Consider the following 22799-nt stretch of genomic DNA (forward strand, 5'->3'; position numbering starts at 1 on the left):
AGACCACCTTGATCAGCATGTGTGAATTCCTGCATCACACACTTCAAAAGCTGAAAAGCCGTCAAAAGACTGCAAGCATCATAGACAAAGGTATATTTGAAGAACTACCAATACATATTGCAAACACAGGTGGAAAAACTGTTTATAAACTTATTCAATTGAGAGATGCTGCAATGTCTTTATTTAATGAAGAATATATCATAGAAACTGTAAATTTACTACATTTTCATATATTATTTCTTCAGTGTACTGTTCTGCTTCTTATTTTGAATTTCTTATCTCAGTCATATTTAAAAAGTTAGTAAAACTATTTCCTTCAAACATACTGTTCATTATGATCTCCCCAATCCTATTAACAAAAATACAGCCATCTTCCATGGTTGTTCTTCCTTCCTTCTTTTTTTTCAACAATATTTCACACTGATTTTCTTTTCCTTTGTGATCTCAATTTTGGAAATGATGTTCATACTCCTGGACTGTTTTATATTTTCGGCAATACTGCTGTTTATACATAAGAACTTCTGGATCAATGTTCACCTAGCAACTTTGTAAGTTTCATTTTTATTTCTGAAAACACTCTACAACATCTAGTAATCTTAAGCACATTTTATTTTATAGGAAAATGTTATCAATTGTGGATGAAATATAAAAGTACTGGTATTAGCGTCATTCCAAACTTCACTGTAGTTTTATGCTTTGTTGTTACTCAGGTGAACTCTTTGTTCTGTTGTTTCTGATAGAAACACACACTAACAGGTATCATTATCAATTTAGACTTCTTTGCAAGTCATTAGTAGGTGACTCGAATGTTACGTAGTAATTTGTCAAAGACCAAAACAGGTACCCACCAACTGTGAGTGCCTCTTCAGACTTGTTCAGTTGTACTTCAGTGAGTTGCTATGCAGCACATTCAAAGTATCTAATGATAACTTGGAAAGAAGTTGAAACTGGTAATGGTACTGGGTGGCTATAATTAAACTAACAGTCTGCCGAGTGCTGCAGTGCAGACTGTATACATTGCAGGATGTTGAAACATCGTAGGTATATTCCTTAATCAGAGCACTCACTGAGTATGTTGAAAGAAATACTAGTTCCACTTTCTGCGGGCAGTTAGAATGTGGATGGGTGCGAGAAAAGTGGAGGAATGATCAAACAGATGATAACAGTGATTCTGGGACATTTATCAGGATATGATCACTACAGTCTGATTAAAATTGCTTGATAGTTGATGTCTGTTACTTGCTGTTACCATGTTGCCACATCAGATGCTGCCAACCAGCGGTTATAGGCGGCACACAAACACGGCAGGTCACTTTACAAATGCTGTTAATGTGTAACACGGAGCAATGTGTGTTCACTATGAGGTATGTCGGAAATGCGAGATGCTCTGTTGACAGCTGATTTTAAGTGTGCAATGACTGAACTGTGGCAGATGGTGCAGTTTGTAGCCCTGAATTTAAACTTATATCCTAACCTAATCATAACTTCGTGATGTGCAGTGTACCCAAGAAAACAGCAATCCTTAATCTGTAGCAGAACTAAAATCTCAGTCACTTTGTACATGCCGATTACAGCTAATATCTAAGAGCAAACTCAAGACAGAAATAATTCAGTTTCAGCTCTAAAAGCAAACTGTAATTTCTTGCTATCGTAGGTTAACTGAAACTGTCTTCACATCGGGCTACATAAGGTGCCACATAACCTACCAATGAGCAGTCCTAGCTGGGACTTGGTTGCAGTTTATAGGCAACACAGGCAGATTCCAAATGAAAAAAAAAGCATGAGAAAAGTAAGAGCAAATAAAAAGTCATCACCGTGATGAAAATGATTTGGCCAAGAAATAGAACCAAAAAAAATATATTTAATCAATTAACTGAACTAAAATAATAATCAAAATATTTTGATTAGATTTAGAAATTAAAAAAAAAAATTCGCTACATGTGGCAAGTTTTGAATCTATGGGCTTCTCCAACTCCGGCTTGTATGCTAATCATTTTGTGGTTCAGCCGCAAGGAAGAATTGCGGCCTTCAAAAATTCAGCTTCACGTAATGTGCAAATCTTATCTAATGTAAGCCAACCTCTTTGATTATGATAACTGTATGTTTGAGGCTGAATCACTTTTTCTGTAGAAGTATCCAGAAGTGTCTGATTAGTGCTGCATATGGAATGTGTGCAATTCATTAGGGTGTATGCGTATTGTTTTTGGTGTGGTTATTATGTGTGATGGAATACAAAATACAAGTACCAGTCCCTATGATTTAGGAACCAAACATTTAAGAAAGAATGCCAGACAATGAGCTGGAACGGCACTAACCAACTGGCGTGGCACTTTGGCAACGGCAAACAGTTCAGACGTGATGTTGAGCACTCTGGCATGACGTGCCAACTATCAAGTAATTTTAATTGGACTATAATTAAAACGTGTTCAATAAGGTCTCCCATCCTGGCAACATGCTGCAGCCCCAATATGGCATGATGGACAGTTGCTTGTAGCATATATGGAGTAATAAGGGTAATACGTCACTGTATACTATCCTTCGGATCAGGAAGAGTCCAGATACATACTTGATAGACATGATTCTTCAGATATGCCCACAATCAGAAGTCACATGGATTTAGGTCATGCTACTGTTCTGATAAAACAACTTTACCTTCAGTGCACAGTCTTTCTTCTCAATAGCCATTGACTTCGAACGGAAAACTTCAACCTTCCCAACCGTTTACGTCAACAGTCACTTCACAAAAGAAATCAACATGCATCACCACACGACAAACAGCATACTGACGTCAAAACAAGAATTTTTTTTTTTACTTTCTAACTGCTTACAGCATCATATTTTCACCTGATGGCAGAAAGTGGAACAATTTTTTTTTTCTCAGCATATTCAAGAGCAGACTGATTAATGAACTGTAAGAGTGCTTTAGTTTCCTGAGATGTATACAGCCCACACTGCAGCACTTGGAACACTATCAGTTTAACTACAACCACCTGGTACTATTTGTGTGAACTGAAGCTAAAAAAATAGATTAAAATTTTTTGTTTAAGAGATGATTGGTGTTTCCATAAGGCAGTGTGCCTAGTCAATGTAATACTAATAGGGTTCTGACCTGAAAAGTATTTGGGAACTTTACTATGTTCTTTGAAAATCATATATCCTCATGCTCATGTTTTAGGAAGCAAAATTTTACAATAATATATAAGTTTCGCAGAGGTGTCTACTAAGAAACCACTGTTTTGGTATGTTAGAACATGTACTAACCATCATTTATGTTTGATTATGTACACCAGATGCAGGACATAAAGTTGAAGAACAACACTGATGATTGCTAGCTTCCTTAATTGTATTCTAATGATGGTTGAATCGTAAATCTAATGGCAAAACAGTCACATCTAACCCTACAGATTTGTGTTCACCGATACATAATCTCACCAGACCTGTGAAGTGAATGTAAGAAAAAAAAAAAAAAAAAGAAAAAAAAAATTCTCTATACAAATCTAGAAATTAAAACTATACTCAAAAAATGAAAACTACATAGGCAAGTGTCACTAGTTCTTTAATTGTACATTTACATCAACAATATCAACCCTTTCCAGAGTTCAACATAGGCATAAATTAACCAAGAGATGTACATAGTGGGATGGGCAACTGAAATGACAAAGTTGTGGCAATAATTCAGCAGCTCAGTTTTAACACATCAACATAAAATAGGCAATGAGATAAAAGCATCATGTTTTCACATTTTCTGGATGCTTAATAGGAAACACTGTTTTTCACTAATTTCATATCTGTTTTGCATTTTAAACCAAATATTTTTCATTCTATAAAAATGAAATACTGTCCAACAAGGATCAACCATAAAAAGAGGATTTCTGGAAAACAGCTGCAGATGAAAGTTTTATGTTAATTCATAAAAAAGTCCATCCCTCTTTAAAAGTTAAGCTGTGAAAAGTCTTACAGTATACACTTCAGTTATTTGAAATAAACTGTGACTTTGATTGAAATCCTTTGTATTAAAAACAAAAAGGAGGGAAAAAAGAACTCTGCAATTTCCTTGTGTTGACATTTGTTATTAAAAGTGCTTTATATGAAGGAAATATCTGCTAATATGTACTAAAAATCTTCCATATGTTTTCCAGTGTCTCTTAGATGGTATAAGTTGTAATTTTCATCACAAGAAGAGAAATCTTATAATTATTATTATGATATTATTATTATTTGAACACATAGCACACTGACTCTGACTTTTGTTGAAGGAAGCTGAACCAAGAGTGGATGAATCCTTTTATATCTTCTGAAAAATTGACATAAAAAGCAGCAAATGAGAAACAATTGGTTGTCAAGTCTCATTGGGAGTAAATATTTTAACAAAACTCTTTTCTTAATTCTCAGTTTCTTTGATGCCGCACTTGCATTTTATTTTCATCCTGTAAAACATTTTAAAAATCTATGCATGAAGTTTCATCAGCCATGTACATTTTTATTTTAGAGTTATGGAAATATTATGGTATGTACTTATAAAGTGTAACATAGAAATAATTATAATGCAGATATAAATTTTGTATTAGTTTCCTGAGATTACAATCATGTATGCCACATTGTATGGTACATAACTACCATTGTACAACATCAGAACCAAGTGATACATGGCTGAAAGCACCAGATGATACACCAGTGAAATGTAAATTTTAGTTACTTTAACATTATTGACATATCACTTGTGCAAATATCTCTAAATTGCATCATCACAACAAAGACATTTGACAGAAAACAAATCAACCACAACTCAAAATAATGTGTAACAGCAAATTCTTTGTCAGATTTATCAGTGTAATTAATAACAATGCTCACTCTGTGATTTGGGCTAACAGGCTCTCACTAATACATCTTTTGGGAAAAAAACTAACATCAGCAGTATAATGCAAGCTTTTCAATTAATTGTTTTGATTTGTACTTTAAAAACTTAAAAATAATCTTTAAGACATGTACGTCCATAAAAAAGAAATGCCAACATAAAAATCAGCAATTCTATAAAATATCACTATTTACACCACAGCAGTAATAATAACATTTATCGCAACAGCCTGTGTGTAAAGTTTGTCGTTTCAACATTCCCTTATTATAAAGAAATGGATAAACGATAAAGCGTTAGAATTATATTTATGAAATAACTGTGACAACTTATTGCAAGTTGTGTTATTTCCACTCTCTATCATTCTTTCATATACTCTCTTTCTTTCACATGCAAACAAGGACCCATACATATACATATACATACACATACATGCTCACATTTTCATACAAACAAATGAACAAGATAAAAATAAAGTAAAAAATGTAATAAAAATGTCTATAATTTCATCATGTCACAGTAAAACTGTTTATTTCATTTTTCTTTTCTATAGATCTGAGCTCTGTATTTCAGTTGTGATTTAGAGCAAAAACAGAACAATGTAATAATTACATTTTATATATATTTAAATTCATTCAAATGAATTATGAATAAATGCATATATTATCTGTAATAACATTTTCTTTGTTTCGGTTCCTTAGGTTCCAATACTTTCTCATGCTCACTCAAGTTCATATATTAACATTTTAGAACGTATATGTAAGTGTTAAGTAGTTATACTTATTTGGTTTGTGGAAAAGCCTATGCAGTAAATGCATAATTTTGGCCATTCTGACCCATACAAACACACAGTACACTTGCACACAATCACTCATTTCAAACAAATTTTGTGTTCTGTTTCAAATAATGAACAGTTAGATATCTACATTTCTTTCACTTGTTATTGTTTAAACATTTTAAATTCATTTCACTCTAGTAATCTGCAGTACTATTATTATACATAACTCAGTATCTCCTTATTCACACACTGATGTTTCCACTACCACTGCCAAAACAATTTGTCTATAAACACACTTCAACACGCCATTCCACAAATATCACAATATCTTTAGTCATGAAATGTAATGCTGATACAATGGAGACAAACTCTACTCAGATTTTATTTTACTTTCCAGTTCCCATCCAGTGTACTCTAACAATCTATTGTAATAGTGCTGCAACTAATAATAGGCCTAGTGACATACTTCTTTTATTCAATAAAGTTAGATTCAGGTGCATCAGAAAAGAGGCAGGAAAAGTTGACAGACTTCTTGTATGTTCAATGTTTGAGGAAAACCATTGACACTGTTTCACATCTCATTCTGCTAACAATGCTCTGTCAGATAATGCTGTCACACTCAAACCAACAGTTTCACTGAGAATGCTACATGTTGGATAACCTCAGTGAGATCCACTGTTTACTGGACACAGATTCAGCCACACCTAGTCTTTTAATATACATGCAGCATCAAGACTGAATTTTTGTACTGCAACAAATATATATAAAAAAGAAGTATTATTTATGACATTACATGGAAAATAATACATACACATGACAGTTGTAGCTTTACACTTTAGGAGTTTCTTTTTTTTTTTTTTTGTTCAATACAACTGATATCCATTTGAAGCACTGTGCTGGCAAGAAACAAAAAAAAATATGTACATATTTTTTAAGGAACACTAAGAAATCCAGCATAACACATAGATGAATCACAGAAGTGTACACCTGCTCACTACTGGCCTCCACAATTGTTTTATAACAGTAAAAAGCCAGCCTCAGTTATCAGCAAGCAACAGCAGCAGCAACAATAACAACAACAACAACAAGGAATGCAAAACATCATAGCCAATCGAGGCAAATATTTCTCACACACATGCAATTAAAATTAAACTTTGGGGTTCATGTATAAAATGATAATTATGGCACAATGAACTTCATAATACATGACACATGCATTTTTCATACAGTATCTACTTTAAAGAAAAATAACATACGTTATGAAACCCAACATTCAAATATAGAAACCTTTGTCACAGTATTGTCTCATCAGAAGATTTTAGTAACATTTAATATTTAGGAGACAACAAAATGTTAAGTTATCACATTTTTGACGAATTTACATAAAACCATATTATGCAGCATCCACTTGGAATGGGCAGTTGCGCTACATTACTTTCCATTCACCAAGAGAAAAACAATTATTGGCAGATGTGTCACAGCTAACAGGCACTCTCTAACTCCTCACTCCGGCGCCTCTTAGCCTGGCGTTTACGAAACTCGTGGAACTCCTCTTTCATGGCTTGGACACGAGCTTCAATGTTGTCATACTTGGTTAGTCTCTTGGTAGGACGCAACAGCTGCTGTTGCTGGTGAGTATGAGCAGTGGCATGTAATGGGTACAGGGAAGTGGCAGCATATAGCTCTGAGTCACTGGTTCCACGGAAATCACGGGTTGTTGTCATACCAAGTGGATGTGGCATCACTGTGTCAAATTCATAATGTGTGTCCACACTGACATCGAGTGGCTGCAAGCGACCAGGTTCCGAGTGTGGTGGCGACGTGTCAGGCAGTCTCAGTGGCAGAGGCAATGGCAGTGCTGACAGCCAAGGGCTACCAACCAATGGTGGTGGTGGCAGTGGTGGTGGAGGAGGAGGTGGCGGCGGCGGAGGTGGTGGTGGTGGTGGAGGCCGATACGGAGGGAGGCGCCACTCTGCACTTGTGCTACCTGACTGTGAGGACTGATTTTGCTGTGACGTGTTTTTGCTGCCAAAACCACTCGAGCTCGAAGGTGAGGTCTCAGCAAATAGATCAGCAGCAGCCACTGCTGCAGGGGAGGCAAGCTCAGGTGCAGAGCGTGCATGACGAGCATGCCGAGGAGGTAAACGTGCCCGTGGTGTCATAGTCATTGTCATTGCCATAGCTGGAGATAGCGCTGCCGGTACTGGTGCCGGGCGTCGTAATACGCCTGCCGGTAGTGAAGGCAACCCACTGGCCAGTGTTGCAGGTGGTGCACGAACACGCGGTGGCGAACTCGTAGCCAGTGGATGAACAGGAAGGAAAGCAGTCGGAGGTGGGCGATCCCGCACTATTCCTGGAAATGCACTCCCTTCCTCATGTATAGCCCGCAGTGACGGTAACTCCTGGGAGTACCTCTCGTGGACGGAGCGCATCAACTGTAAATACGAAGGCGGTGTAGGAAACGAGCGCTCAGCAGAACTGGCACGTCGCACCGAGCTCAGGTCACTGAAGTTGTAACTGGGTGACCACGCAGTTGCTGATAACAGATTGGAGGCAGGTGAGCTGGCACGAATGACACGTGATGATGCTGATGGTGGTGGTGCTGGTGCTGGTGGAGGTGGAGGTGGGGAGTAAATAGGAGGTGGTGCACGCAGTGGCAGTCGATGGAGTTGGTGCTGCCGTTCAGCAGCAGCAACTGTAGCGGCAGCAGTGGCAAGAGCCAAGGCACTCTCACCAGATCCGTCAGATCTCAAGCTGAGCTGGCTAGGGCATGCAACTAGTGGTCGCCGCCACGATGCTCTGCGACGACCGCCGCGACGTGGTAGGAAGCCTCCGTCATCACTGGAGCTGGATGCGACACTGCCACCCACAGAGGCTGAGAGCGAAGAATCACCAGCGAGAACAAAGCGGCCATCTGCGGCACGAGAGATGCGGCCCAAGCGGTCTGGGGGAGGTGGCCAGTAGTGTGCAGCCACAGCGGAGGCTGCTGATGCTGAGTCCAGGTCTGATACGGAGTCACAGAGTAGCAGGCTGGCCAGGCCGAGGCGTGCACCTTTCAGCACCCCACCTATCACACTTGGTACTCTGCTCTGTCTAAATCTGAGAACATGAACATAAAATATTAATGTTGCACCAACAGTAAGAAATCTGAGAAAGAATTATTGTAAAATATATTTCAGATATTCTGTTTTAATATGAGATAACTAGTATATTTAAAACTTCTAACATGTGTATTGCAACTAGACTGAATGCTTGTAATGTGTCTCTTTAGGACACCGTATTTCACATTTATCTCTCAACTATTTATGAGAATAAGCTGAATATTTAACATCAAAAATGTATGTCAGAGATTGTTATTTCCTAAATAAAATTTCATATCTAGTGTTGCTTAATAATGGAATAAAAGTTCTACTTTATTAAATTAAATTTTACAAGAAAATTAAAAACATAAGTAAATTATGTATTTAGTGCAACTGCTGCACAAAGTATTGCATCTACAGGGCTATTACAAATGATTGAAGCGATTTCATAAATTCACTGTAGCTCCATTCATTGACGTATGGTCACGACACACTACAGATACGTAGAAAAACTCAGAAAGTTTTGTTCAGATGAAGCCGCACTTCAGGTTTCTGCTGCCAGAGCGCTCGAGAGCGCAGTGAGACAAAATGGCGACAGGAGCCGAGAAAGCGTATGTCGTGCTTGAAATGCACTCACATCAGTCAGTCATAACAGTGCAACGACACTTCAGGACGAAGTTCAACAAAGATCCACCAACAGCTAACTCCATTCGGCGATGGTATGCACAGTTTAAAGCTTCTGGATGCCTCACGGTTTAAAGTTTACGGCCCCTTTTTCTTCTGCGAAAAAAACGTTACAGGACACGTGTATCTGGACATGCTGGAAAATTGGCGCATGCCACAACTGGAGACCGACAGCGCCGACTTCATCTTTCAACAGGATGGTGCTCCACCGCACTTCCATCATGATGTTCGGCATTTCTTAAACAGGAGATTGGAAAACCGATGGATCGGTCGTGGTGGAAATCATGATCAGCAATTCATGTCATGGCCTCCACGCTCTCCCGACTTAACCCCATGCGATTTCTTTTTGTGGGGTTATGTGAAAGATTCAGTGTTTAAACCTCCTCTACCAAGAAACGTGCCAGAACTGCGAGCTCGCATCAATGATTCTTTCAAACTCATTGATGGGGACATGCTGCGCCGAGTGTGGGAGGAACTTGATTATCGGCTTGATGTCTGCCGAATCACTAAAGGGGCACATATCGAAAATTTGTGAATACCTAAAAAAACTTTTTGAGTTTTTGTATGTGTGTGCAAAGCATTTTCAATATATCTCAAATAATAAAGTTATTGTAGAGCTGTGAAATCGCTTCAATCATTTGTAATAACCCTGTACTTCTAAGAGTACAAAGCTTTGTTCTGCTTATACATATCTAAAACATCAATCTGATTTTGCATGCAAACATTAATGTCTATTACAGGTGACTCATTTGTGGAAATTTAATAAGTCTTATGTAACTACAATTATTGGGAAAGTTATTGCCAATGAAGCTAGAGACAGTATGAATTCAGTTAAATCACTGAAAGATAATGATAGAATTACATACAGCTATAACAATATTTATTATGGTATAGGAAGTTTGCTGTCTATTTTGATGAAAATAAACTGCAAAATGTCTTCGTGCAGTCCTGATGAGCAATAACGGTAGTCCACAAGGATTTTCAAGGGTATTTAACATAATTTTTAATTCTGGGATGTTCCCTGAATCTAGTACAGGGAGCAAAAATACTACTGCAATTATCTGCTCCGATTCAAAAATGTGTTATGAAATTAAGAGAAAAAGGTAACAAGCAAAACCATTTTCTGATAGCTGCATGATGGAGATACTTTTGAAAGTGATACATATTAAAAGGGTAGATGGACTGACTGAAGAAAGATTGATATGGCATGGCATAAAATACTATGAATTTTAACAACTTACAAAAAGAGTCATAAAAAATCCAGTTCTGTGTGTTACACATGTTGCACAAACATGTCAACAGTTACATCTCATCAAAAATTTGCCTGCCTTTATCCAGTATATACAGAGTACAAATGTTGATATTATTGTTTTTGTATGAAATAAATTTCCAGCAGTCTCATAAGGCTGAGTGAACTCCTTACTGCTCCAACTCATTCTTGTAACACCTAAGTTGGGCTATGGTTACTACAGAAATCTGATATGGTGTTATTAAATAATATCATAGATTGAATTACAAAGATCGAGAATAACTCCAAGGATTACAGATTTATAAATAATTTTAAATGTGACACATGTCTCAAATACAAACTGTGGTATAATTAGTATTGTTTTAAATTAGCTATGGCTGCTTGTTTTGAACTTGTAGCTGACTGTAGGTGTAAATGCAATTTGATAAGAAAGAAACCACTGGCAAGATCCAGAGCCAGATCCACAATGTCTTTGGAAAAAATAGAAGAGCTCAGAAAATACACGGAAAATTACATTAAAATACTCCTGGAAATGTGACACACAGCGTAAAATTTCTTGGAGTTCCACATACTGTACCTTCGGTGAGTTGAAAATATTACCGTTAAAATACAGTACCTTCTTGAAGACAAGTTTCAAAATACAAAGCAACATTGAAATGAAAGAAAACTGTAGAAATAGTCAGCACCAACGACCAACTATACGAGAAGATACACATGAAACTGGTTTGGAATGAAGGAAAACACAGTATGGGAAAGTCTTTCAATTGCTGCGGCCCACACACATAAACCCGAACTCCCAAAGTAGAGGTCTGAGTGAGCTACAATTAATACAGCAGTGTAGAAATAGAAACTGGGACCAAAACCATATCTCCTTCCATTTGTAGTAAATATCATACACAAAATTCGTATTTCATTGTTTATAGTATATGTCTAAGACGAGGAGTAATCTAAGATGAGGAGTACACTACATGCATTGTTGAGCTATGAATCCACCTGTGTGAAAAACTTTACATGTAATTCATTTTGTTACCTCATTCACTTAGAAAAATGGAAAATTGTAAAATTTTATTGAAGGACCAATATAATTACACATATTTCTAAGATGCAAAATGATTGCAGAAATTACAGAGAAGTATTATTGACTTCCCTTTGATTTCCAGCACACATCAGCATTACAAATCAAAGAGTTGTTCAAGGTGAAAGAAGAATTTGGATTTATGCAAAGTATATGAAAAGGATTACTAGCAAAATGTAGAAAATTTATGTGAGGATATTACAGATGTAGGGGAAGCAGATGGTAGTGTGGGATACATCTTCATGTGGAAGATGGCATACGTAAGCATCCTAAAGCCTTGTATTTTATTATAGACATGATTCAATGGGAAAATCTGGGTTGTCTGCTGCCAATTTCTGTATGTTCAGGCTATATCACTCCACACACACACACACACACACACGAGATACATCAAAGAGGGAGGGGAGGGAGAGGGAGGGGGGAGGAAGGGAGGGAGTGAGAGTCTGGTTGTGGGAAGGGCTTTTCTTTAAACGGGGCATTTCTGTCATTTTATGTTAACTGTATCTATAGTATTATGATTTTCAGCAATCACCAAGGTAATATAACATAAAAATGAAGGGAGCTTTTATTAAACATCTCTCATACACATGTTCAAGAGACACAACACATATAAATGGTTTCCAACCAATAAAATAACTTACTGAAATTCATGACTGAGAATGTGTCTGATTGGGAATGTGTCAGGATATAAAGGAACCAGAAGTTTGATGAAATGGGACAAGGTATTTAAATTTTAAATTTAGTTATATGAAAGCACAAAAGGAAATATTTTACAATTAACTTTTCAATGATCTAAATTTGAGTTTAGTTGCATAAATCCTTCATAAATGATATGGACCTTATATGATCTAATAACAAATGAAGGAGACAACAAGTTTCATTTTGTTGTATATAATCTAAATTTAATAGTGACACAGCCCTGAAACTATAAAACATATACGTTAAACAGAGAAAAAACAATGCAGGGACCTGCTGAAACAATCTGAACATCCTGCAAATCTCACACAGATACAAAATAAATTATAATCTCACTGGACAAAGTAATAGTGGCCCACTTGAAAGAGCTTACTGATATCTGTGGGCAGCTGTAGACGATGTTGAACTGTTATCTGGCAGACATATAACTGATGTAAGTCACTGAAGTGAAGTGGAGTACATGTTCCAGTCAGCCGTATGAAATCATTGAAGTAAGATGGCTTGATCTGGAGACATGACAGAGTGGAGAAAGGAGCTACTGTGTGGGGAAATGCCCATGATCACAATGTGAATGAAGTTACCCAGTTTGTTGGTTATTGATAGGTGCTATCTAATTTGTCTACAAGGAATGGTGTACCAGTCATAGCCACATAACATGGTGTAAAAACAGTGGTTGTGAAAAGATCCTAGGCAATCGGTTTCAAACCCTACAGGATTTGGTGCAGTCAGTGAATGCAAGTCCATCTCAGCCACTTTCTGAGCCAACATTGCAAAGGGAACTGCATTTGCCACATAAAGCTGCACATCTTCACACAGCCAAACAACACAGAAACTGGGCAATAGCTGACTGGAGGAGTGCAGTGTAGTCAAAGAACTGCAAGCCTGCTTCTTTTCAAATGAAGTAAGGCACATCAGGTGCACTGATGACTGAATGGAGCATTTAAGCAGCAATGTGTTGAGGTGTAGTTAAAGTTGGAGATGATTCTGTGAGTTTTGGGAATGTTTTAGTACCACGACTTGGACCATGTGACCAAATGTTGCTGCTTCTCCATGTCGATGATGCTGGTAAAATACTTTGTTTATACAACCAGTTACAGTTGTCTGACCATCATCAGCTTTGAACGTGGTCAGGTGATTGGGTGTCACTGGTGTCATACGTCTGACGTGAGATTTCCATGCTCCTAAACATTCCTAGGTCCAATGTTTCTGATGTGATAGTGAAGTCGAAATGTGAAGGGACATGTACAGCACAAAAGCATTCTGACTGACCTCATCTGCTGACTGACAGAGATCACCAACAGTTGAAGAGAAATTCCAAACTGCATCAGGATCCACTGCAAGTACTATGACAGTTAGGTGGGAGGTGAGAAAACTTGGATTTCATGGTCGAGCGGCTGCTCATGAGCCAAACAACATGGTGGTATATGCCAAACGACGCCTCACTTGGTGTAAGGAGCATAAACATTGGACAATTGAACAGTGGAAAAATGTTGTGTGGAGTGACGAATCATGGTACACAATGTGGCAATCTGATGGCAGGGTGTGGGTATGGTGAATGCCCGATGGTTATCTGCCAGTGTGTGTCATGCCAACAGTAAAATTCGGAGGCGATGGTGTTGTTTTTCATGTAGGGGGCTTGAATGCCTTGTTTTGCATGGTACTATCACAGCACAGGCCTACATTGATGTTTTAAGCACCTTCTTGCTTCCCACTGTTGAAGAGCAATTTGGGGATGGCGACTGCATCTTTCAACATGATCGAGCACCTGTTCATAATGCACTGCCTGTGGCGGAGTGGTTACACGACAGTCAGTAACACCCCGTAATGGACTGGCCTACACAGAGTCCTGACCTGAATCCTATGGAACACATTTGGGATGTTTTGGAATGCTGACTTCATTCAGGCCTCACCATCCAACATTGATACCTCTCATCAGTGCAGCACTCCACAAAGAATCTGATTGATCATATGCCTGCAAGAGTGGAAACTGTTATCAAGACTAAGGGTGGGACATTGATACCTCTCATCAGTGCAGAACTCCATGAAGAATGGGCTGCCATTCCCCATGAAACCTTCAGCAATCTGATTGATCGTATGCCTGCAAGAGTGGAAACTGTTATCAAGACTAAGGGTGGGCCAACACCATACTGAATTCCAGCGTTACTGATGGAAGGCATCACTAACTTTAAGTTATTTTCAGCCAGATGCCCGGATACTTTTGATCACATAGTGTATGATATTTTTCAAATATATAAGAACTGTGTGACACCCATTCCTGAAAATATTTTTATGATAAGTATTCTGTGGACACTCCCATCATCCAAGAAGACAACAGCTGTGTTCACAGGACTGCATGCATGTGTTCCTGTCCTGATGAATAGTCAGGCACCCTATTGCACATAAACTGGTCCACTGCTTGCTCTTAGGTCCATTGATAATGTCTGGGATTATTTGGGACAGTGGATGAAAAGTATCAATCAACACCCCCACAGTTTGAGAGCTCCAATGGATCTTATCACCTGTGTATGGCTTCAGCTCTCTTACTAACTGAACTGATGCCATTCTAGAGGCTGGAGGCAGTGTTACATGATACTGAAGTGATGTTTCCTGTGCATGACTAAATTTTTGTCCATTGTGCTTGTCTCTCATAAAACTCTGGTGTCCAAAATTAAATCAACAAACTGCTATTTTTCCCATCCTGAGTCTAATTCTTGATATAATCATAGAAACTGTTGACAGATGTCGTTTCAATCATTTCCTGCACAGAAGATGGCATTCCAATCAACGGACAACCATGCCAGCAATGGCGTCAGGGCATATATCAAGCAGGGTAGTCGCACATCCACAATCAATGAATACACAGTCACAGACAGTGCACTATGTTACAGACAAGATGCTTACAGACTGTCTACTGAGGAGGACCACAGGAATAATGGAAGCAGGAGAGCCGCAAACTGATGTGGCCTGATGGCTCAATGTGAATCATTCTGTCGTTTCTTGGATGAGGCGACAGTTTATGGAGACCGAAATTGTATCCTTGAGACCAGGACAGGGCTGACCATGTGTGACATCAGAAAGAGTGGGCCATTATTCGGCTGTAAGGGCATGACGGTACCGCCATAGTACCACACTGCAACTGACATCTGACCTCACAGCATTCACTGGACATGTTGTATCAAGGCAAATGGTTTACAAAAGGCTTCAGTAGAATGGCCTTTATTGTTGGAGGCCTGCTTGCCTCTGGCGTGTTTTCACAGAAGGGAAAGTCTAGAGAGGAGCCGTCAACATGCCAGGTGGAAGGTCAAATAGAGGGCCATTGTTCTTTTCAAACATGAGTCCCGATTTGGTCTGGGGAGTGATTATCGCTGGATTCACATCTGGATGGCACGTGGAACACAATTTCAGGACCCAAACAGTATGGAAATAGACCGATATCGAGCAGGATCCCTAATGATGTGGACAGGGATTATGTTGACCACTCGAACAGTTCCTCATGAATTTGTACAGGTGAATCAGCAAAATTTAACTGCCATCAGGTATCGTGAGGACATATTGGCATCTCACATGCAGTTGTTGGAGGTGCTGTGGGCCCAGACTCTGTACTGATGGATGATTATGCTTGACCTCACAGAACACAGGTGGTTGATGTTTTTTTGGATATAGAAGATATTGGATGCATGGTGTGGCCTGCTCAATCTCCCAATTTGAATCCCATAGAGAAAGTCATGGATGTACAAAGAAGATGGGTTGTATCACATCGGCACCCCTCAACCACTCTCCAAGACTTGTGAGCAGCTCTGCAGGAAGAATGGGCACTGTTGTCTCAACATGAGATTGATGACATCATTCATAGCATGGCCTGTCTTTGTCAGGCTTTACTGGTGCCCGAGGTGGTCATGCCCCATACTGAGCACATTAACCAGTTGTCAGAATGTGTCTGCAAATCCATTAAATTGGTAAACAATGAAGAACATTTTTGTCTACCATTGTGCATGTTGCAGTTGATTACATTTTGTATCCTTTACACTGTTTCTATTTTACTATCACCTGTTTACATCGTTTTGTGGCAAAATAAATGCAGCCTTGCAAAATTTCCATTGTTGCTTTAATTTTGGACACCAGTGTAGTCCATTTTAAAATAATTATCTGATCTGTAGACAACATCTAAAAAACTAATTTGGGAAGGATGCAAGTTTCAATGAAAGTAGGAGTAGACTGGTAGAATGGGAGCATAGGACACAAATTCAACATAGGATGGAAACTAAGTAGGAGAAGGAAGAAATAAAATCCTATTTGACCATACTACAGCACACAATATAAAAATTCCTTTTCAGAGACAATTCAGAATTTAAAGCATAAGAATAAAAGAAACAGATGATTTTGCTAATTTTTATTTGCTGCAGAGGTAATGTACACCGCATAGTATGTGAAATAAATAAGAATTATTTAAATGCAAAAATGTTATAAGTGTATGAGTGTTTTCCGTTGTACCAGGGTATATTTTGTAGAAACGTGTAGTCCAAAAAAATTGTATGCAACAAATTTCATTAAATTTTTCTGCACATATTATAAACATTACACTGGGACCTAAATCTGAAAAGAAGATAAGAAAAATTGTTTTGGAAAGAAGATACTGTAGTGTTTGTTTCACACATGAACATTATAAGTACAATTATAATCAACACGTCATTATTCATTAGTACATAACATGTAAGCAAGTAAGTTTTATTACTGCCCAGCCATAGCTAGTGCTTCAGGGCTTTTTATTTGATTTGTTGCTTGTAACATTTATTACATTTATTTCTATTATGGGCAGTTTAGGATATTTAAATATATGAACAAATGGGTAAACATTTTAAATGTTGTCAGCTGAGTGTGTAGCTGTGAGAAATGCTTATTGTTGTTTTAACTAAACGAAACACTTTTTTTGCCTTGTTTCACAAAACTCTTATTATACGGCCTAGATTTTGGGTTATACAACTATTTTCTAGTGCACAACTAATTCCAAAGACGCCAAGCAAGCAAAATAAACACATCAACTTCTTAATCTGCCATTTATTGACTTAAACTATACAACATTTATCAGGACAGCATGAATAAACATACACTGGAGCAGAGATGTGTGCAGAGAAATGGGTATTTGTGTCAGTATCTACTTATGAATGAAGGCACCAAGGTGGTTTTCATATGCGCATGAATAATTGAATTGCGGTTCCTCATTCAATTACAAATGTAAGGAGTACACATACTGTGACTAGGAACTTAATACAATACAAACAATAGCTACATATTATGAAATAAAGCCCAACATTATTGACAACATTTTCAGTAAGACAAGAAGCAAGGAAGATCCCTACTGTATTCAGTGAACAACACAGACAAATTGAAAAGGAAATGGTGTAGTTTACTTTTTCTAAATAAAATTTCTCATAGGGTAATCAAAACTTTAAAGGCAAAGAGTTTCACTCTGTTTTTCTGTCCCATAAACATTTGGTACCAGTCATCACCAAAACCAGGATTCCTAAGATCTTGTGCAAACAGCATCTGTCATGTTACATTGCAAAAATTGAGAGGTCCATCTGTAGTGGCTCAGGCAACACCACAGAAGCTTGAGATGCAGATTATGTTCTTGCAAATTATTTCTGCAGGTCAGAGTTTAACGGTGAATGAGTAGTAATATTTGTTAAAACAGCTGAGAATTATGACAGTAGTATGAATGATACATAGAAAATTGTACCTAAACGTAATGAAAAAGATTTCAAAATTACACGTATTGAGAATGATTTAAGAGTATTTTGTGTGTACTGATCACTAAGTGGCAAAATAAATACTTTCCTCAAAAATAAGTCAAATTTAACACAAAAAAGAAAGCTGTGGTTATTTTAATATTGATATAGGAAGAGAGACATAAAGAAAGGAAAAATTTGAGGAGCTGCTAATACAATACATCATGAAAGCAACTGCACATGAATCAACAACAATGACTATGTAAACCAAGTCAGTTATTAATAATATTATCAATAATATAGATAGCAATGCATATACAACAGAGGTTCTGCAGACAGAACTTTCTAATCATTTTAGACAGGTATGTGAAGTATGTGGTAGTCTGAACTCACAACAGAAGGAAAAAATAAGAAAGATTTGTTAAACTTTACACACAAACAAAACACTAACTTATTTAAAGTAATGTTAAGAATAGAGAGTTGGGTAATTACCCTTCAAGGCAACAGAGGGGGTAAATACCCTTCAAGCCAAAGGAACAAGTGAAAAACACAATGCTTTTCAAGGACACTTAATGCATTATTTCTATATAGCATTACTAAAAAGAAAAAAACTCTCCACAAAAGCAGCGGATCACAAAGGAAATAATAGATTTGAGGGCAACCTTAAGAGTAATAAAACAAAAGGATAATATTGAAACCAACAAACAGCACCAGAAGTAGTACAGAGAGTTGATAAGTCAAGAAAAACCCAAATCAGTAAATGAGATTATTTCAAAATTAACAAATAAAATGAAAACAGCTTGGGATATGATTATTACTGAGATAGGCAACAAAAAACACACTAAGAGAACAAATGAAATATAAATTATGGAAGTGAATAACAAAATCATTGCAGATAAAACAGAAATTGTGGACATCCCAAGCAGTAACTGCACAGATGCAGCAGTAAACCTAAAGCATGGAAGCGGCAGCCAAGGAAATCAGCAGACCACAGTCACACATAACCCGAGCCACTTGATGTTCTTGAAATAAGGATCTGAAGAGGAGCTACAAAGGTTATAAAACAAAGTATCTAATTAAGCAAGTGGTAGCAGACTAATTACACCATTATCAGATATTGTCAACTGTTCATTCCAGGAAGGAGTATTTCTAGATCAACTTAAAATAATTGAAGTGATACCTGTGTACAAAAAAGGGCAAAATACCCTCAAGACTTCAAGAATAATGTAATAATTTCAATTCCCAAGAAAGTAAGTTCTGACAGGTGTGAAGTATAAGTTTAATAAGTCATGATTGCTAAATACTAACACGAATAGTTTACAGATGAATGGAAAAAACTGATAGAAACTGACCTCAGGGATCAGTTTGGATTCCAGAGACATGTAGGAGCTAACGAGGCAAAACTGACTCAACAACTTCTTTTGGAAGATAGGTTAAGGAAAGGCAAATGTAAATTCATAGTATTTGTAGAGTTCAATAAAGCTTTTGAAAATTATGATTGGAATATTCTCTTTGAAATTCTGAAGGCAGCAGGAGTAAAATACAGGGAGCGAAAGTCTATTTACAGCCCGTACAGAAGCTGGATGGCAGTTATAAGAGTCAAGGGACTGAGACAGGATAGTAGTCTAGTGCCAATGTTACTCAGTCTGTATATAGGCGAGCAGTGAAGGAAATCAAATAAAAATTTGGAGCAATAATTAAAGTCTAGGGAGAAGAAATAAAAACTTTGGGGTTGATCAATGACATTCTAATTCCCTCAGAGACAGTAAAAGATATGGAAGAGCAGTTAAACAGAATGGACAGTGTCTTAAAAGGTGGATAGAAGAAGAACATCAACAAAAGGAAAACAAGGATAATGGAATGCAGTCAAATTAAATCAGGTGATGCTGAGGGAATTAGGTTACGAAATGAGACACTTAGATTAGTAGATGAAGTTTTCTTATTTGGGCAGCAAAATAACTGTTGATGGCTGAAGTAGAGAGGATATAAAATGTAGACTGGCAATAGACAGAGAAGCGTTTCTGGAGAAGAGAAGATGATTAACATCAAATATAGGTTTAAGTATCAGCAAGTCTTTTCTGAAAGTATTTGTATGAAGTGTAGCCATGAATGGTAGTGAAACATGGATGATAAAACAGTTTGGACAGGAAGAGAAAAGATTTCAAAATGTGGTGCTAAGAAGAATGCTGAAGGTTAGATGGGTAGGTCATGTAACTAATCAGGAAGTACTGAATAGAAATGAGCAGAAAAGAAGAAGGGATCAGTTGATAAGACACATTCTGAGACATCAAAGGATCATCAAATTATGTGTATGAACATTATATTGTACACTTAATTTCCTTCGCTTGTACAGATTTTATACAATGTGTAAGAGAGGATTACAATTTTTAGTCAAATACGCCAATTACATATGTTTTTGCTTGTATTTTGGGGGTTTTGATATTTTCCTTGATTCTGTAGTTTCCTTAGTTTTGCATTGGACCACAGGAAAGCACAAAATACGGGTTTCATTGTAATTATTAATCTAAAAAAACTATTTCCATTGTTTTCAATGATAAGCAAAAAGAGGTATATATGGATTTTTTTTTTTTTGGATGAAAAAGGAGGAAAAATTCCAGTTAAGTTTTTAGGTGTAACAATAGACAGTGAGCTAAACTGGAAAGAACAGATACATACTGTTTTGAGTATACTAATCTCAATGATACTGGTAATGAAACGACTGGCTCAATATACGTATCAAGACCTCCTGTGAACTGTTGATGACAGAAATTTTGAGCCATATATGTAATATGGAATAATAGTATGGTAGAACTCTGCTCTCACAGCAATGGAAAGAATATTCACATTGCAGAAAAAAATATATTTCTATCATACTATAAAAGAAGCAAAAATAATCGTGTTGAAATCCTTTCAAAGGTTTTGATATTCTGGCACTTGCATAATGGTGTATATTCAAAACATTTGCGATGGAATTACAAGATCCCACAAAATTAGATACCAACGAGGATGTTTATCCTCATAACACATGTAACAGAAAATAATTGTGGTGCCTTTCACATAGATCACAGATTTTTGAGAAAGGGCCTTAATAATGTGGTCTCAAATTAGTACAAGCACTTCCAAAAGACTTGTAAAACTGAGAAGACTTCTCCTGCAACCCTAAAAAAATTCTGATAGAAAAAGAATTTACAGTGTGTGGCTGAGTATGTGAATCAACAGTGAGCTTAAGTCCAACCAATGAGTAATAAATTCTATGAACCACATTAAGAAAAATGTCATTAGAAAGTAAATTAGAATTAGAACCACTCATGTACAATCAAAGACAATACTATTTCACAAAATTGTATTTTTTAAATCTCTGATACCCTAAATAATAGATTATGTATTATAAATCATTGTTGCTAAGTATCATTATGTATATACTGTGAATATATTAAATTATTTACTGTTATCAATATAATAGAGGGAAACATTCCATGCGGGAAAAATATATTTAAAAACAAAGATGATGTGACTTACCATACAAAAGCACTGGCAGGTCGATAGAAACACAAACAGACACATACATACACACAAAATTCAAGCTTTCGCAACAAACTGTTGCCTCATCAGGAAAGAGGAAAGGAGAGGGAAAGACGAAAGGAAGTGGGTTTTAAGGGAGAGGGTAAGGAGTCATTCCAATCCCGAGAGCGGAAAGACTTTCCGCTCCCGGGATTGGAATGACTCCTTACCCTCTCCCTTAAAACCCACTTCCTTTCGTCTTTCCCTCTCCTTTCCTCTTTCCTGATGAGGCAACAGTTTGTTGCGAAAGCTTGAATTTTGTGTGTATGTATGTGTCTGTTTGTGTTTTTATCGACCCGGGATTGGAATGACTCCTTACCCTCTCCCTTAAAACCCACTCCCTTTCGTCTTTCCCTCTCCTTCCCTCTTTCCTGATGAGGCAACAGTTTGTTGCGAAAGCTTGAATTTTGTGTGTATGTATGTGTCTGTTTGTGTTTTTATCGACCTGCCAGCGCTTTCGTATGGTAAGTCACATCATCTTTGTTTTTAAATATAAATTATTTACTGTGTAAGCTATAGAATGTATGTATTATTTAGATTATAAGCATAATGATGTGTCCTATGTTACGAGTACATACACATTCAAAAGATAATTTATGAGACCAATAAAAATCACAACAACAATTAAAGATGCCAAATTCATTAATTGTCGAACATTACTTAAACCAAAACCACAAAGATGTAATTGTGGTGCAAGTCCTACAGATAGGAGGAAAGTGTGCAAAGTTCACTTTTTCAAAGTTCACTCCATTAGAGGGAGAAAATAAACAGGTAAATAAAAAATGTGTGTGTGTGTGTGTGTGTGTGTGTGTGTGTGTGTCCACATTTAATACTGAATCAGCAAATTCAGTTCATTGTTCACCCCTTTTAGACAATGTTACAGCCTCTACACAGGAGAAGAATCTTGGGGCCTTTGTTCTTAAAGAGATAATAACATAAATGTCCACTTCTGAACATATAGTTCTACTCCAGTGTATATTTACTCATAGTTACTGTAAATGAATGTAATATAATACAAATTTAAACAACTGTAACTACATCAAAATTGTCAATGGAGATAGTGCAAGTCAAGAACTCATAGATTAAGAAGTTGACATG

General features: G+C 37.2%; 1 protein-coding gene across 3 annotated transcripts in view; it reads right to left on the reverse strand.

Moving 5' to 3' along the window:
- Nucleotides 1-3538: 3538 nt before the first annotated feature.
- Nucleotides 3539-22799, reverse strand: part of LOC126416243 (protein turtle-like) — a 263351-nt gene continuing 244090 nt past the window's right edge. For all 3 annotated transcript variants that reach the window (XM_050083857.1, XM_050083859.1, XM_050083858.1), the window contains one exon: nt 3539-8729. In XM_050083857.1, coding sequence (XP_049939814.1) covers nt 7112-8729 — 1618 coding nt within the window. In that variant the 3' untranslated portion in view covers nt 3539-7111. The remainder of the gene's footprint in view (nt 8730-22799) is intronic.

Source organism: Schistocerca serialis, chromosome 8 (assembly GCF_023864345.2).
Source record: "Schistocerca serialis cubense isolate TAMUIC-IGC-003099 chromosome 8, iqSchSeri2.2, whole genome shotgun sequence".
Taxonomy (NCBI): Eukaryota; Metazoa; Arthropoda; class Insecta; order Orthoptera; family Acrididae; genus Schistocerca; species Schistocerca serialis.